At 37.1% G+C, this 17,523-nt stretch overlaps 1 protein-coding gene across 1 annotated transcript in view; it reads left to right on the forward strand.

The window, feature by feature from the left end:
* Positions 1-17,523, forward strand: part of DPP10 (dipeptidyl peptidase like 10) — a 244,241-nt gene that overhangs the window by 5,373 nt on the left and 221,345 nt on the right. The window contains exon 4 of the mRNA XM_086750569.1: positions 4,511-4,606. Coding sequence (XP_086606695.1) covers positions 4,511-4,606 — 96 coding nt within the window. The remainder of the gene's footprint in view (positions 1-4,510; positions 4,607-17,523) is intronic.

Consider the following 17,523-nt stretch of genomic DNA (forward strand, 5'->3'; position numbering starts at 1 on the left):
TCACAATTAGATAAGTGCAATGCTAAAGAAAGTGCATGAGCTGTTTATGAGATGCCATCATTTTGCTTGTATGTCAGAATAAAGATAACACAGGTATCTTCTTTGTTCTGCTTTTATTCTGTTTCATGTTTTTCAAGTTTCATCGCATACCTGCACATGCTGAAATATTCATAGGTAGACTTTGGCATCAGTGCCTCACGCCTGCCTTTAAATCAGCCTGTTTTTGTGCTTTGCATCATGACAGTATGTTCCACATCGTAGGAATCATTTGAAGACCTATCTGCTTGGCCACAGCTGATCTATATTTCAAAACTGAGAAATGCTTAATTGGAAGTACTGACAACTGAAACCTTTTATATGAAAAATCACCTAAGAACAGTTTAAGAGTTGTAAAGACATTGCCACCCTTATGTAGGTGTTTTGTCACAACACTTAGGGCAGTTGTTAATTTTGGGAATGACAGTAGTTCTACCTTCATGTTAAAGTACAGTTTCTGCAGGTGTGGCAGACTCAAATTCTGTATGTGGGACTCCTTTGCTGAGTTGTTGATGTTAGCATTTAAACCATGCATGCTGATGTATGGTAATTGGATGCAACTCTCTACTCATAGAGTGGACTGAAAGCAAACTCAGAGTCTGCTTTGCAATCTCTTGATGAAAAAAAAAAAAAGGACAACTTTGCAGAAAAAAATTGTTTAGGGAACATTTAGGTTAGCCAAACTGACAGAAAATGCTTTTTTGAAATTATTTTGAGTAAAATCAAGCTCTAGGAAGAGATCCATTTGGATTATGTCCAATAGATAAATACTCTGTTTAGAACAAAGTTGGCACCGACCTCTCCATGCCATCTCTCCTGCTACTCTTAACTGAAGAGAAAGCAAGCTAAAAATTGTTTTTACTGAAGTGGAGATTAATTGCCAGTAGATTCAGGTTTCTGTTCGGTGCTGTATAGGCTACCTGTAACTGCAGTAAATTGACAAACATGTTTTGATACCTGGCTACTTTCTGGTAAGTTGTTTTTCCTTTTTCATGCAAACATATTACAAACTATACTAATTAGTAGTTATAGATCTACCTGCTAGGTTGCACACAGTTTACTAGTGGTGCTTCAGGTGGCCTTTAACATCAAGCCTTTGCCTTAATTTCTAGTGTTAAAACTTTTTCCCACAGAAAATTCAGTAAGGAGTTTGAATTCATAAAATACTGCACTACATCATTTTTAGTTTTATTTGCTAGGTTAGAATGTAAATTTTATGAGATGTTTAGACCACATTTAATTACTAACCTGCAAGAATAATATCCTATAAACTCATGAAAAGTAATGAGACTATTAATGTCTACTTTTGCAGTTTTCTAGTTTAGTAAACACATACAAACAGGTTTGTAACTTTGAATAAATACATATCAGTTGTTGAACTGTTTTTAGTTTAATTCATTTTTAAAAAGCAACCATTCAATTTAGTTTTTAACATTTAGTTTTGTTTGTATCTTCTGTAATTTATGTTCATTTTCTATACCCAATATATGTAATTTTAGATCAAAATATAGAAATCTATGGGAGATAGTGTGAAGACATTTGAAATATGATTCAAGAAATAATTCAATAAAATTTAATTTGGAAATGAAAAAGAGTAGGCTATTTGGTAATGTGTTGATAAAGTGAAAAGAGGCAGTTTTTAAAATAGAAAAAAGTACTTTGTGAAGTACATACTAATTTATGCTTGTGCTCAAGCAAGATTAATCCAGTAAGTGTTTTGAGAGTTCACATTATATGTTATTCATCTTGCTATATATAAATTAAGCATTTTGGAAGCTTAAATTAGCATTTTGGAGGTTTTTCTTGATGTCAAATCAACATTTTTCTTAAAAATTGTACAACAGTAGATATTGACAGACCAGAAAGCTAGTGTCAAGGCTTACAAACAAGTCTCTGTTTTAGTAATGACTTTGCATTAGAAAAAAAATTCCTTTTCAAACATCTAGTAAAGTTGCTTGAAGATGCCATTTTTTTCAGCTTAGAAATGCTGATAGCAATTAAAAAAGTTACTTTAAAATCCAATTTATATTGAGATTACTTGGCAGGCATGTGAATTATGTAGAGGACAGAGAGCAGAGTTCGTGTACCTTTCTTCTCTGATAGCCTTTCTGTACATAGTTGATGTATTGTTTTAGTGATTTTTATTAAAGCAGTTAATAAAAAAAAAACTGTGGAAACTAAACTGTCTTGGGTAAGGCAGTTTTTGGCAACGTAACAGCTTGTGTGAGCTTGATTGATAGTTGGCAAACTGGCAGGATGTAAGGGTTCACAATAAATAGATTCAGGAAAGGTTAGAAGGGGAATCCTTTTGGGATCGCAGACATCATCAGGATGAGGGTGTGTTGAATCAAAACAGGTGATGGAAAACAGCTTGTTGAGGGTAAATAGTCAGCAAGGTTATGGAGAAAGGGGAAAACGGGCATGTGAAGAGCCCGGTATTTGTTGCTATTAAGTTAGAAGTAGTGTTTTGAAGACAGGGAACGTGTTTGTGAAGCTGAGTAGAGCATATATAACAACATGTGCTTACTTTGAAGATAAAAACTCAGTGTGTGGCAGAAGCAAGAGCTAACAAGGTCCCATGATGTGTGAACAGAGGGATTAGGTATAAATCAGGAGAGAGAATGTTCCTCTGCTATAAAGCTCTAGTAAGACTGCAAGCGGAATATTGTGTCCCATTCTGGACTTGGAGACTTAAAAAAAGCCCAAACAGGCTATTTTGATCCCTGGAAGGTAGGAAAAGGGCAAAAAGCTTATTTAAGGATTAGAACATTTGTCTTATGAGAGATACATGCATGCTTAGCCTTACAAGACATCAAGGGCAGGAAGAGTTGATTATGGTGAGTAAGTGCTTACTGGAGCCCTGCTGAGACCTGTGCGGGAGGCGTGTGCAGAATGCAGCAGTGACGGGGAGTGAGCGGCTCTGATGGCCTTGTGTCTATCGTAAATTTATGATGTGCATTAAAAAGGAGATTCTCTTCAATACAGCAAGGATGCACCTTATTAATACTAACAGAAGTGACTGCGGCAGGCGGTGCTGACATTTAAAGGGAAAAAAAATCATGTTCTTGTTGATTTCAGTAAGCTTTCAGCTGGGCATCTGATTGAGAAATTTGACTGAATAAAGACCAATAATGAAACTATGATTGACTTTATTCACCATGAAGGGGTCGCACTTTCATCTGAAATGTATTACAGGATACAACCTCTACAAAGCACACTTCTTTGTTAAAAATGTGCTGGTGACATCTTGGGTTGATATAAAGATAAGAATGCTCCTTGACTGCTGTGATTCTAGATACTCTCTTTCTATGGGTCCGTTATCAGTGGTGTTGTTTAATATCAGCAATCTGTAAGGACAAAATCTGACTAACGAAAAGATCCTCTCTTGGAGAAGATGGGTGCCTGACACATTGGAAGAAAAAGCTCATAGAGCAGGGAAATACTGCAATAATCTATGGCAAACCTGCCCAGTAATGATCAAGTGATTAAAAGACCTGACTGGTTGTCTGTCTGGTTGACTGTGTAGGGTGTGCATAGCGCATGTTTTTGCTAGGGCACAGGCATTGTATAACACAGCTTTTGGCAGCTGCACTTCTCCTAAATAGCCTAAAGCAGTTAGGTGAAGCGCATAGCTGCTATCAGTGAATACTGGTTGGAAACTTTGTGTTTTGACAACAAAACTTTTGCTTTAATAGTACCTCCAATTTCACATGTTTGTGTGATGGTTCACTATTGAATCTCCACTGCTTATTATTCATTTAACCTACAACACAAGAAAAGTAGAATTTAGAAGAGATTCTTTTTTTTTTTTGTTTTCTGAAGCATGGAGATGATTTTAGGAGCTGGCAATTTTTTTTTTTTTTTTTAAATCAGTGTTGGCTAATGTTCAAAAGCACAATATTCCTGGATTCTATCATGTTTGGGAAAAACACAAGGCTGTTAGCCAAATGTTATGTTGTGCTTATCACTAGAGAGCAAGCACAGACTACAAAATGTGCATATATAATTACTTTTTTTTTTTTTACATTCTAGTTTGTAGAATAAATGAAATTCGTTCTAAATTTACTCACAGGAGTATTTTACTTAGTTTCTGTCTGTATAAGGTGTTCAATATGGCCTACATCCTTTGGCTGTCAGGAAATTTTTGTATTGGTTTGTAATCAGACTTTTCTTGTGGTGTAGAGCTCTGGGAATAAGGAGCTTTGCCACTACAGTCCCAGTATAATAAATAGGCAAGCACTACATCCTTCAGTTGTCCTGTCCATAAGGTAACAAGGCTTTGTTTTCTGAAGCTTTACTGAAGAGAAATTAAACATTTTCTCGTAGTGAAAAAAAGCGAGAGCAAGGTATTGGTATTGATTTCAACAGGACCTTTGAACTATGTATGCTGGTTCAGTAATTCCAATGTTTTGCAAACTACACTCAAGATATTGTTTTTAATAGCTATCAAATGATCCTGTTATGTTTATTTTAGATGAACTTGCAAATTCGTCAGAAACCAGATTGTCCTTGGAAGATCTCTTCAGAAAAGAGTTCATAGTTCATAATCCAGAAGCCAAATGGATTAATGGTAAGTATATAATCGCTCATGTAATTTGAAACTAGGTAATAATTTTGAGTATTGAATGCTATTACTATCCATGCACTAAGAAAGAATCAGTTAAAATTTCAGACTCTCTTGAAATTGGCCAGTGTCCCAGTTTTCCTTGTAGTTCTCAGTCATGTCTGTTTCATTAATTTTTGAAGCGGCTTTCTAATTTTAAAGCTCTGTCTAGTAGAAACCCAGTAAAATTTTCTGTTTATGCTACTGACTCAGTTGGAGGTAGTGATAAAAAGTTGTTTTTAAGAACTGGATCTTGTTTATGGATTCACAAAAAGATCAATTCAGAAAATTAAATTGTTCTGTTAATACCTGACCTTTGGGATTTGAGAACTGGTTCTAACTCTTCACATCTGGAATGGATTCTTAAATATTTCAATATACTTGTATGGCTCATAGTAGTTTTCTGCTGTCTACAAATTGTATTTAATGCTGTACTTTTTAAAATGATTTATAAATAGCATGCAGATTCCCAGATGTGTTTGGGTACAGTTTTAATGTAAAAAAGAAAACAAATTCAAACTATCTTTTTCAACTCACTGAACTCCTTTTCTCTTGATCGCATGGGTTGTTCACATTCTCTGTGTTTGCAAGAAATGTACAATAGCACAATAGTGACCATCTGTTTTGTGTCATTGTAGTTGGATCTTTGTATTACTCCAGGTGTTGTAATCAAAGGAATAGCAATAGAAGGTGGGAGTTTGGAAGTCTGGTGACTGTGTATGTAAATTCAGAATAACTTTGCATGGAAAATAATGATACAATTATAATATAATTGTCAACTTGAGCGTTCAGTAGTAACTGGAACTGTTTTTCGTATAATATATTAATCAACTTTGGTGTTCAGTAATAACTAGAACTGTTTTTCATTTGTAGGAAGCTATATGATTTAATTGAAATTGCTTTATGATATACTCAAAGTAATGAAATGGGCATAACAATATAAGTGCATTTCAAAAAAAAAGGATGAAAAGGAAGAAACGTATGGTTAGTCTTTTTTTTTCTAGGTCTATCTCTGGTGTCGAGTTATTTGTTACCCAGTAGTTTAGGGGTAAAAGAGGGGAGGCTCAGTTTAGTTTCCTGCCACTCCCTTTCCCCCAGCTATTCCAATGACCATACAGTTGCTGAGATGCCCTTCTTCCTTGGGCTGGTTTCTGTCTGCCATCAGTGCCAAAAACTCTGGTACTGGCTAAAGCCCAAACAGTGCTTTTGCCAAGAGGAACAATTTCTTGTGTTTTGCAGAAAAACTTTTTCCAGTGAGGACTGACTAATTAAATCCTAAAGCAGTTTTTGTTGAATTTGTTGTTATTTGATAAATTCACTAAGCAGTTGCCTTTGACCTCACCCTACTTGAAAAATACTGCTCCTAATTTTCAAATAAAGTTATTACAGACCCAGTATTGTCAATCAAAGTGGTCACTACTAATACAGTGGAAGATGATTTTACTAGTAACAGGTGAAAAACAGAGGTCATAAGCAATCTAGTCTAAAAGCTATGAGATTATATAGTTATGAACTTTCCATCTGTTGAAAATAATATTATAAATACTATTTAATAAAGAAAGGCTCTGTATTTTACTAGCAGTATAGTTGTACCAGTATCCAGTCTTTCTGCAGTGATGGTTTTCTCAGCCAATATGAGAACTCCTAAGCTGGCAGTTAGGTGTTTTCCTGTGCTCATTTGGCAAAGAACCAACAAAGTCCAGTGGTACAAAAAGAGCGGAAGGATGGACTTTTTTTCTTATTAGAGTATGTGTGTGTACAGGGATTGAGGAAAAAGTGGGGATAATTAAGGATTTTACTAATTGCTTATTATTTCTGATAAATACGGAAAAATTATGTATAGGGTTTTTTTTTTTCATTTTCTTTGAAAATTACTGTTATGGTAAATTAAATCAGCATCTTAGATAATAAGCAAAATGAGAAGGAATCTTGCAAAGCAGCACTTCTGCTTCCTGCTTCTATTTTTATTATTAAGACTTAGGATAAGGTTATGTTTTCTTTCGTGGCATGGTGACACTGCAGTGGTGGCATTGTATGTGTGGAGAATGAAATATATAACTTAATATTCAGTATTCATTACTGTGGAGTTGGAGGGGAGCATTTGGCGCCTTCTTTGGATATTGGCAGGGTGAGTGCTTCTGGACTCTACCCAGGAAGATTTTAGTGGAAAATAAGTAGCTACTTACTACTACTTTTTGCTTCTCTTGGGATAGAATAATTTGTATCCATCTGAAAGTTTTATCATCTTGACCTCCTGGGAAGGGATGGGAATAGAGATTGAAAAAGTGACTCCTGCCGTAAGCAGTTCCTGCAGGGTCTAGAGCATATTTTGTAGAAAAATGTCTGATTTAAGGATTTCAAGTGCTAGATGGATCACTGTGTTCTTAGGTAAGGTCTAGTATTTAACTGCTGCCACTTAATGAAATGTTCCATACTGGTGTTCAAATTTCTCTAGCATTATCTTCCAAACACAATCTTATTTCTTCCTTGTTTGCAAGTTCCTCTACTACAAAAATCATCCACATGTAGTTATTTCCAGTCTACTCTTTAATAAGAAAAAGTCTTACATCCAGAAGATTTTGCAGTCCATTTCCTTTTCAGCTTGAAACTGAGTCCACAATTTTATGTGCTTGCTACCAAAGTTAATAATTATGCAAATGTTTAAAGCTGCTGACGAAATGTTGTTCTTCATCTGAGATAATCAGCTGTTGCCAAAGAAAATAAAAGAAAAAATTTGAGCTAGTTTTAAAGGTGACAAAATATATTCACATTTAATGTAATTTGAAGGTGTACCTATGCAGCTATCTTTCAGATTTCTTCCTCCCCTCCTTTTTTCCTTTTTTTTTTTTTTTTTTATTATTTTACTTCAAAGGCAAATTTTTTGAAACCTGACTTGGATTTTTGTCTTTTTTTTTTTTTCTTGCAACAATTTAGAAAGGAAAGAGAAAGAAAATATGGATGATAGCTAGTATTTTTTTTTTTCTTGAAAATAACAACTTAGTAATTTACTAAGCTTTTTCAATTATAAATCTGGTCCCTTCAACTGTATTTAAAGTGACATGATGGGGAACACACACAACCATCAATCAGTTTAACCCGTGTTATCTGAAAGAGAGTTTGATTTAAGAAAGCCTTCCAGTTGGTTGGCATAGTTTCAAGACGTTGAATGAGAGTACATCTTTCCTTAGCATTATTGATCTCCAAGTTTTCTAATAGGAAGTGAGAATTTAAAATGCTGCCAGTGAATAATAAAAGTACTTAAATCTGACAGCACATTGCTACTGATAAGGACTTCACATTAGGTGGCAAAACAGCTTGGTTTACTTAAGTCTAAGTACAAAACTGCAGTGTAGTTTAAAATATCCAGGCTAATTAAATTTAAGAAAGCACTGCAGTTAAACTTCCTCTATGCTTTCCCTTGCCAAAAGAACTTTTTAAGAGACTTAATGTACCCATCATATTACTTCTGTCTTGGATTCTAACAGTTTTGCAGTAGGGTCCAGTCTCTACTTCAGGCTGGGCATAGCATCGCGTTTCATGAGCATGATTTGCTTTAGGATCGTGTCTCCTGGGTGCTGGTACAATGTGATTAATGGAAGGTCATGATACGTGGTCTATTGGGGCACAGTTCTAAACCAGCTGTACCTATGACCACAAGCATAGCCCCTCTCTATGAGGGGCTATGTTCATAAACTGATGTATGAATCGTTGCTTATCTGCCCATATCAGCAGTCTGTAGCTGGGTCTTTGAACCATGCTGAAGCATTATTTCAGGACATTTTCTTCATTTCTGTTAACGTACTTAGAAATATGTATGCTGGCCTGTGGGAAATACTGAGGGCTCAAAAGGTTTGCAGTCTAATCCCTAGATCTTTGGTGGTGTACCTGCATCTCTTATTATCAGGGACTCTATTAGTGACAATAAAATTCAGAATCTCTGCCTTTTTTCCTTCTGTGAAAATGGAAGTTGCTTGCATTTTTGCTTTTTAGGTAATCTTTGCCGGCCTTTCTTACGTGTGATAGAGTGCATTGACTCCTCGCTTGTATTCCATCAGATGGGTATATAGTCAGCACAGTCACGATATTTTTCATATATCTCAATGAAAAGTGTTAGAGAAGGACCTGAAGTCTGAATGACAGCCTGCAGCCATCTGTGCTCTGGAATCCTGTCTTCTGCAAAAGCTTAGCAAAACACTCGAGTACATGTGTATGTGCTTTATGGAACAGGGAGGGATGTAGGCATCTGCTTAAGTTAAAACTTCTGTAAGGTGCTTTGCTGAAATTGTGAGATAAGATAAATATTTCTCTCTTTCTCCTTGTTTGCTTCTTTGTTCAGTAACCCTTGCAACACCATGTCACAGTAGGATGTAGGGCAATGTGTATGGCTGGCCAGCATTGCATCTCTGCAGGCAAACACAGTCCTGCTGATGCAAGAGCACAGATTTTGGTGTAGTGAGAGAGAGGACTGGGGAGGTGGCAGGTGACAGCGTAGAGGGAAGGGTTTTCAGTGGCAATTTGAGGAGAGGAGTGATCTTCGAGAGGGGAAGAGATGACAGCAGAGATTCCCTCCTCCTGTAGGACCCCACACTTTGTTTGAAACAGACTCATCTGACAAGCAGCAGCCCTCTCTTTTTGGGAGGAAGAGAGAAAATAAGGGAGTCATGAAGAGTTAGAAGCAATAGGGAAAGGAAGACTTTGACCCTTGAAGCAAAGGAAAGGACCCGGAGGGGATGAGGTGGCAGCTTGTGTATCAAGAAGTGTTTCCTGCCTCATGCAGAAGCTGCGTTTTCTACACATAACGATCCTCTCCCTGCCTTTAGCCCTTGTAAACTCCTGTGCCTCGTCAGACAGGAGCTGCTAGTCCGCTCTCTGTGCCTCAAGCAGGAGGCTGCTGGGGCAGGTTTGTTTTTATATTGTTTCCAGATTTCCTGTATTAGGTTATTAGGTTCAGCAGAGGCATGGCTTTCTTTTTCTGAGTAATGTTTTCTAGTTCAGGTGTGGGCATCTTTATTTAGTTTCACACATCAATTTTATCAGCATGGAGAAAAATAGAATGGGTGATGCCTACCCTTTTGAAACATTAGTGAAACCAAGGGACTGGTTTATGAAGGAAATCCCTCTCCCTCCTTCACATTTTGTTTTGCAAATACTTACTGTGTTTAGTGAAAAAAAAAAAAAAGGAAATATTAAACGATTTTTGCTTTACAGTTGAACAGTTACTTCACTGTAATATTTTTTAGACTGTGTATTGGAGTTATCGTGGAAAGATGTTATCTTTCTGAAGAAGTATTATTGCTTCTTTCATGTCTTTGGTCTCCTTAAAGAGCAAGTGAGACTGTGGCTTCCCATAGATATATTTGTGGTGTTCCCTAGCACCTTTCTCTTGCTGCACACTGCCTTTGTCACCTGGGGAGCGACATGTGTACAGAGCGGCCTTTGCTTGAGCTGGTGCTTTCCTTGAGTCTCTGTTGGGTCTTGTCTATCTTGAAAAATAAAATAAAATGTGAGTGTGGCAAACCTGGCATGAAGATTATTGAAATGGCTTTAAAAATTGTGGATGGTAAAAATGGAAGTGGTTTGGGGAGCACAGCACACAGATGCCATAGTACCACCTGTGCCAACTTTGTGCAAGAAGCTATGGTTTAAGACATCTGGCACTTTTTAAAGGAAGATTTTGCTGTGCACATGATGCAAATATGAACTTTATTTGTCAGAGCTGAGCATGTTGTGATGTTTTCCAATGAATATGAGTCAAGTGCAAGCAATCAGTCCATCCCTGAGCAATAAAAGAAGACAGATTCTGCTCCAGAAAGTTGTTGCTGAGTTGGAATCAATAAACAGACAAATATCTCTATTAGAATTACATATCTATATACATTGGTATTACTGCTGTAATTTATGATGGATATTATTAAGAGTGAAGTCCTATGTTTTCTTTTTTCCTTCCCTTAAATGAGATGAAACTCTGAAGTGGCCAGGCTGGAATGCAGCCATTGTGCAGAAGTGCATTTTCAGTGCAGCAGGAGCCGTGTTTGGCATTCAGATACCCAGGCTGTGATATGATGCATTAATGCTCTGTAACGGACTTGGGCAGCAGTGAAGAGAGAGTACAGTAGTGCTCTTGGCAGCTCTGCATGCAGCTTTCATTACTTATCTGAATCTAGAGGGTGCTTGGATTCAATGCCCTGTGCAGGGAAGAGCACCACGTAGAAGAACAGATTAAAAAAATTCCCAGATAGTGCTCCAATCTTTGGAGGCTTTTAGCAAAAACTCTTCTTTCATAAAATTCTAGCAGTGCTGTGAATTACACACCCAGTTTTTGTCAAGTCTGAAAACTAAGTTTTGGAAAACCCCCCCAAAATTCGTAAAGATACATAGAATGTTTCCAGGCTGGCGGAAGTTTCTCTCAGAAACTGCCAAAAAGGGGAATAAAAGTTTTGATAGCTGCCATTCCACTGTTTTATTAAAATAACTTGTAAAACAAAAGAGTTCAAACAATGTTTTTGTAAAATAGACTGAGGTAGCAGCATGGTTTAATTCTCTCATTAGGGAATTGAATGGAGGAGTTTGGGGCTTTATTTGCACTGATGCTGAAAACTTCCCTGCAAGCCAGCTGTCCATGGGTCATTCAGACTAGGGTTGTGTAGGTTCTTTAGGTAACTACTCCTAGTGCCAGGCACAATGTTCCTTGTTGTGTCCCTTGATGCAGGAATTGCAGTTTCTCAACCAATGGCCGGTCTTGGTTTTTTAGCTTAGGTGCAGTAGTTCTTTGGTTTGGTTTTCTCTGAGTTTCTCATGTTACAAAATTAATTTGTTCTTAAATATTGCATTTGAAGAATGCGTGTAAAGCAGAAGATAAATAATGTGACATGCATGAAGCTACAGAAGTGTTAATGTGAACAGGAAATAGAAACTGAAAGAAATTATTTTATGCAGTATTTTAAGTAGGATTGCAAATAAGAAAGCATGAAATAATCTGGGTTGCAGCTGTGCATGCACCTTTAGAAACAAGGATGGGGAAAAGCCGATACTTTTTTGTGCGTGGAAGTGGAGATTTCATCTGATTTCTGTAGGGATTTATCAGAAAAAGGATGGTCTTTTTCATCAATACTCATTATCACAAAGCAAATATTAATTTTCTTCCATGAAGCAGAGATGCCTTTGTGCTTCAGATGCAGGTCTTGTCCTTGTGAGTGGGTCTTGCCTCTTTAGATGTTGTGGCTCTGTAGCGGTGGGACACTCACCAGGCTGGCAGGAGGGCTCTCCCCTGTGGGCAGAAGGCCAGAGGATTGCTCTTCCTTTCATGTTCTGATTATCCACCCTGAGGATGAGCAGTTGTATAGCCTGTTGCTCAGAAAGGTATTTTGTCCTCCTCATTAAAATTCAGATGACTTGCTTGCCTAGAAGTAGATCTTGGGTGATTTCTGCTCAGATCAACTGTGTTAAGCCCCATTGCTGCATCGATACTGGTGCCAGTATTAATGATCGTTAACAAGCGTTAAGTAGTGCTATGTATTCAGGGCCATTAATTTGTGTCACCATTGTATTTTGTAAATGATTTCTTAGCACACCTCTTCAGACATCTCCCTTCCTTCACCGATATTATTTGTGCGCTAGTACAACATTGGATTAGATGTGACTTCTACACTGTCTTGTACCTCTCTTCTTCACTTGAACATTACTGGTAGTGACTGAAAAAGTTTTTTCCTGAGCATTTGTTTTCTGACTGTGTATTTTTGTTTTGATTTGATTTTTTTTTCACTAGACATGCTAAGCATCCTCCACACAGTACCTCAAATTTATTTTCCTGAAGAGTCTTTATTTCATGTAATAACTTACTTCTAGTTGTACTCATTAAGATGTAGACTGATTCCATGCTCGTTGAGATCTATGGGATGGGACAAAATCCACAGTTTGGGATATAAGTTAGGAAAAATGAAATAAAGTATTCCAGCTACTGGAAAGATTGCATTACCTTTTGCCACCTTTAGCCAGAAATACAGTTAATCACTGCAATCCTTCTTAAAATTTGTGTCTCTATTGATTTTTGTCTTATTCCACAACCCAAAACATTAAGAATTTAACAAAAAGATCAATATTCTTACTTAGAAAATATTTACAGAGAGTGTATCTGTTGTATAATGTATTGTATTTTGAAAGAGGTTAGCAGAATGGTTTACATTTTCCAAGCAATATTTATTGATAACAACCTAATGTCGAAGGGTTAAGCACAGTAATTCTGTATGTGAACCCCTAGGAAAGTGGACTAGACACTTAATAAATCTTAGTTCTCCCTATTTGTTGAAGCAAAAGTCTCCTGAGTGTCGTGCACGTATTAAGGTTACAATTCCAGTTACCATAGCAATGTCCATGAAAGAGGGAGACCTTTTCACAGTAATACATTTTTGACTGAGAAAGCAGTTCCTAATATGAACAAGTATAAACTGAATGTGCTACATCATTGCTCTTAGGATGTTACCCTCTAGGACAATAATTTTTACTACGTGAGCAAACCTGAACAGTGGATTGCGAGTTTTGGAATGATAACAGATGGTGAGTGCAGTACAACAGGTCTGTGAGTTCCCTCCAGAATGCCACACTTCTTTCTGTTACACATGAAGACTTCAGAGATGTACGTGTTCATGCATCAGCAAGTTTATATATGTGTGAAGAATATTCTTTTCATCCTCTGCCTCTTTGTTCTGTTTTCCACTTACCGTCACTGCTCCTGAGCAGAAGGGTACCTGTTGCCCAGCTCCAGCTGTGGTCCTTTCCCCATGGGATGGATTTGTAGTGACCTGTTAACTTTTCGTTTGGAATCTGCTGTTTGTACGTGCAGCTGGTTTTAGGGTCCTTACAGGCTCATTTAAATCATCTCCGCTTTGGTCATTAGTGATTTGATTCTCTTCAAAGCAGGGCTCCATGGGACAGGGGATGTGCCTTTAGTCATACACAGCAGTGCTCTTGGTTGATTCTGCCTTTTTGCAGTTGCCTAACACAAATCCTTTAAATTCTCTTCAGTTTTCTTACTTATTTGTCTAAATAGTCAGTCCTTTAACAAGTGCTCAGTTGTGTTTTGTGGCAGACTAGTAAACTGCAAAGTGTTGAAAGTAGTTATCTTTAAAAATGAAAGTTTTATTTTTCTAATCCTTATGTTCTGTTGTTTGCTTGTTTTTTTTTTTCTTGAATTAAGGGGCAGTAAAACCAGTGCTTTGGATACCATTCTGTATTGCTTAAATGCTTACATAATGGATCCATAAAAATTGCATTTTTAAAACATATCTATCTATAGGCATAGATTTATTACACCTTTACTCCTTTTTTTTCTTTTCTCTCTTTAGTTGATTCCATTGTGTATTCTCTGACTTTTCCTGTTCAAATGGCACTGACTCATATTTGCCATTCATTAATTTCCCTGGTCTGTTTTCCTTTCTGTGCCACCTGCTCTTTTTCTTAAATGTATGGACTGATCCTCTACCCTCAGCATGACAAGGCAGTCCAGACACATGACATAGGTGCCAGGCCAAGGTTATTCTTCAGATGAAAATGTGGTTGGTCCTTGAACAATTTTTCTTGTTGTCTCTTTTCCAGTGTGATGCAAAAGGACTTTTGGTTTTAGCATATTTGGGAAAATATGGGTCACATATTTAAGAGTCTTTCAAAGGTCTGTTCAGTGCATCAGTTCTGTTAAATTCTCCCATGTTTGAGTTGAGCAGGAGGAGATGGCACAAGCATTACACGGTTTTGATCCAGACTGTGCTGCATCTTTTTGCAGTTTGGACCTATTCCATTTAGGTACATCAGGTTTAGAGGGGAAAGGCGCTGGAGGGAGAAAGCTACAGAGTAAAAGCATAAAACAAGTAACAGCAAAAACAATGAGAAAAAAGAGAAACCGGCTACAGAGAAAGCAGAGGCAGGAGCAGGAGAGAAAAGTTAAAGGACAGTTAGCACCTCATCAGAGCCACAGAACACATGTGTTTCACGTTGAGGGCATCTCTTTATTCTGTAACTCCAGGCAGCTGCTGGAAGGACACCTGTCAGTGGTGAGAATTTCCACTTGATTTTAGTGTTTCTGATCTTTGAGAGACAGGAGCTGGCCCTGGTGATGAGCGGAAGGCATGAGGCTGGTGGTAAAGGTACCTGGGTGGTGTGTCACACATGTGGCCAGCCCCAGAACTGGACCAAAGCGATGCTGCTGCCCTAACCCTGCTGACACAGTGCCCGAGGAGCATCCGGAGGCACGACCTGCCTGCCATTTTGTCTGGCCAAAAGTTGTGCTTGACAACTGTAGCTGTGTCTTAATTTGGGGATGTGTGAAGTGTGGAGAGAACAAAAGTGCTATAAACTCTAAATTACTATGTTTTTGCAAATCTGATTTAATTGCATTTTTAATTTACTGCTGCAGAAATCAAATCTGGCCCCCATACTGTCTGTACGAGACTGTAGAGTTGAGATGAACCAGACATGGCTTGATATTTGCTTTTTTATCCAATCTGACAAAGTTTCTAGGCAGTTTGTGTGAGAGATTTGCCAACTCCTAATCATCATAGCAACCATGTATCATTTTGCCAAATCTGTAAACATAGATTGATTTTTGATCTGTTAATAGGGCTATACAAACCCACAGCCACTCCAGTGAGATGATTAAATTCAGGGCACTTTGTTGAAATAAACTTCCTAAAACGTGGGGCTGGGTGAAACAATCAAGTTTCTGACAGAATTTATGTATTGGCCTCCCATGCTGAGAGCTATTAAACTTTTAACCTAATTTTTGCTGAGTTTTTGCCACGATATTTTTCCCCTCAGGGAAAGCACACATCTTTAGTTTTGAGAGGATTTTTTATCCATAGTTGAGAACTTACTTGATGAAGGAAGACCATCTTATTTGAGAAGTGCTTCAAAGGGAAATGCGGAGTGTGCTTTCTGTACTTGCAGCCTACTTTAGGCATATATCTGACAAAATTTCTCCTGCATGTGCAGTGTTGATTTTTAAGTTCAGCCAAAGCTACTTAGAAGCCTAAAGTTTGCTGCAGATCTTTGAATTGCAATTTGAAAGTAAAACTTGAAAGTACTTGAAACTTCTTAAATGTGGCTGTGAAGACCCAGGAGTTTTGTGTTCTCATTGTAAGAAATAGCAAAATAAACATCAGACAGGTAAATTAAGATATTTTATTGCAGGGCAGGCAGTACATGAGAATTAGTTGTAATAGCTTCAAAAGTAATTGTTTTTGACCCTATCCCAGAGCAGCCATTTCTAGGATAAGAGGGCAGCTTATTTTCTTTTTCTTCTTAGGCCTGGAGTTAAGTCTTAAGTTTTGCCTGCCAAAATGGGTCTGTTAATTCTGTAATCATGATTCAGATATTTTATATTTGTTACTAGGATCTCGGCTGAGACAGCTCATCTGTAAAGGTCACTGAGCAGATGTCAGGTGATGATAACTTTTCAAGTACTACTGGCATGAGTTAGATTCAGAGTGACAATTAGGGTTTAATTGTGATATTTTTGTCGGACAAGTTTTCTGACAATTTTTTTCTTTCTTTCTTGCTCTTCACTAGCAAGTGAAGGACTGTTTCTGTAGCAGGTTCGTGAAAAAGATTTAAATAGTTCACTTTAGCTTTCTCACATTTTGGATAATGTGATTTTTTGTTTGTTTGTTTGTTTAAATGTTGAAGTCTTCTCTTTAGTGTATAATCATTTCATTTTGACATTCCTCTGTTGTTTTAATGTATTTTATAGTACTTGTGCAGTATTTTATTCACACAAAAATACTGTATCTGGGTCTTACCATAGAGAACAGTTCAACATTTAAAACCAAGTATTTCAATTTATTATATTTGAAATTCTGTGGAATCTTTTCTTAAAAAAAAATATATAAGATTTTCAGTTATTCTAATTCGGAATAAAAATGCACTCTACAATATTTTGTTTTCCAGTTGTCTGTGTGCAATTTAGAGGAGGCGGCTCTAAGCTATATTATCAATTACAGCTCCAAACCACATTACAGATTACCCAAACTATGATGTTGTGTTCCTTCCATGGAAATCAATTGGACATTTAACATTATAACCTGTAGCATTTCCAGTGATTTCTGTTGGATTCCAGATGAACAGAGATACAGAAATGAGCTCCTGTTATGAGATGTTTCAAAGGTGGATGCTAGTTCTTTACCTTCTGGGTAAGTGCAGATGTACTGAAGTGTATTTGAGTTATGGATTCTTATGTTTTTTCCTGTTTTTATACCCAGCGTTGTACCTTATCCTCCTAGAAGCAAGGACTCACTGTTCTAGCAAGTTAGTCTTTCCTTTTTTAGCAATCTAAAATGATCATATAAAGTTTTACGTAAATGTTCGTCTCTGTTCTAGTACTTTCTTCTGTTTTCCAGCTATTTCTTGAGCTCCTATTGTGGTAAATTGTTAGCTGAAAACAATTTGGCCTCAAAACTCCATTTTTGAGGACCTTAATTAGCCCATACATGTTACTGTAATGGCAATAACAACTCTAGTTCTACTGTATTATTCTAGTAGAAGTTAAATTATATTTTTAATTACTTAGCTGATGTCAGAGAGAAGAGTATTGAAAAAGAGCTGGAAGAGAGGATGCATATTTTTTTTTACTTCAGGTACTGCTGTCGCCTCCCCCGCCCCATTTTGTATATAGTATATGGAAGGAGAGGCTAACTGCTTTCTATCTCGTTACTATCTTCAGTGTCATCTTTTACTAATTTTAACTAAATATTTTTTTAGTATATGTCTATCCTGAGTACTACAACACACAGCCACTGATTGCCTCACCACTAGATTAAAATCTACTCTGAATTAACAGTATCTTTTATTCTGTTCCTCATGAAAAAGTGAGTAAGTCTGAGTGTTCAATAAGTTGCATT

Source organism: Chlamydotis macqueenii, chromosome 6 (genome assembly GCF_036417535.1).
Source record: "Chlamydotis macqueenii isolate bChlMac1 chromosome 6, bChlMac1.mat, whole genome shotgun sequence".
In the NCBI taxonomy this organism is placed as follows: domain Eukaryota; kingdom Metazoa; phylum Chordata; class Aves; order Otidiformes; family Otididae; genus Chlamydotis; species Chlamydotis macqueenii.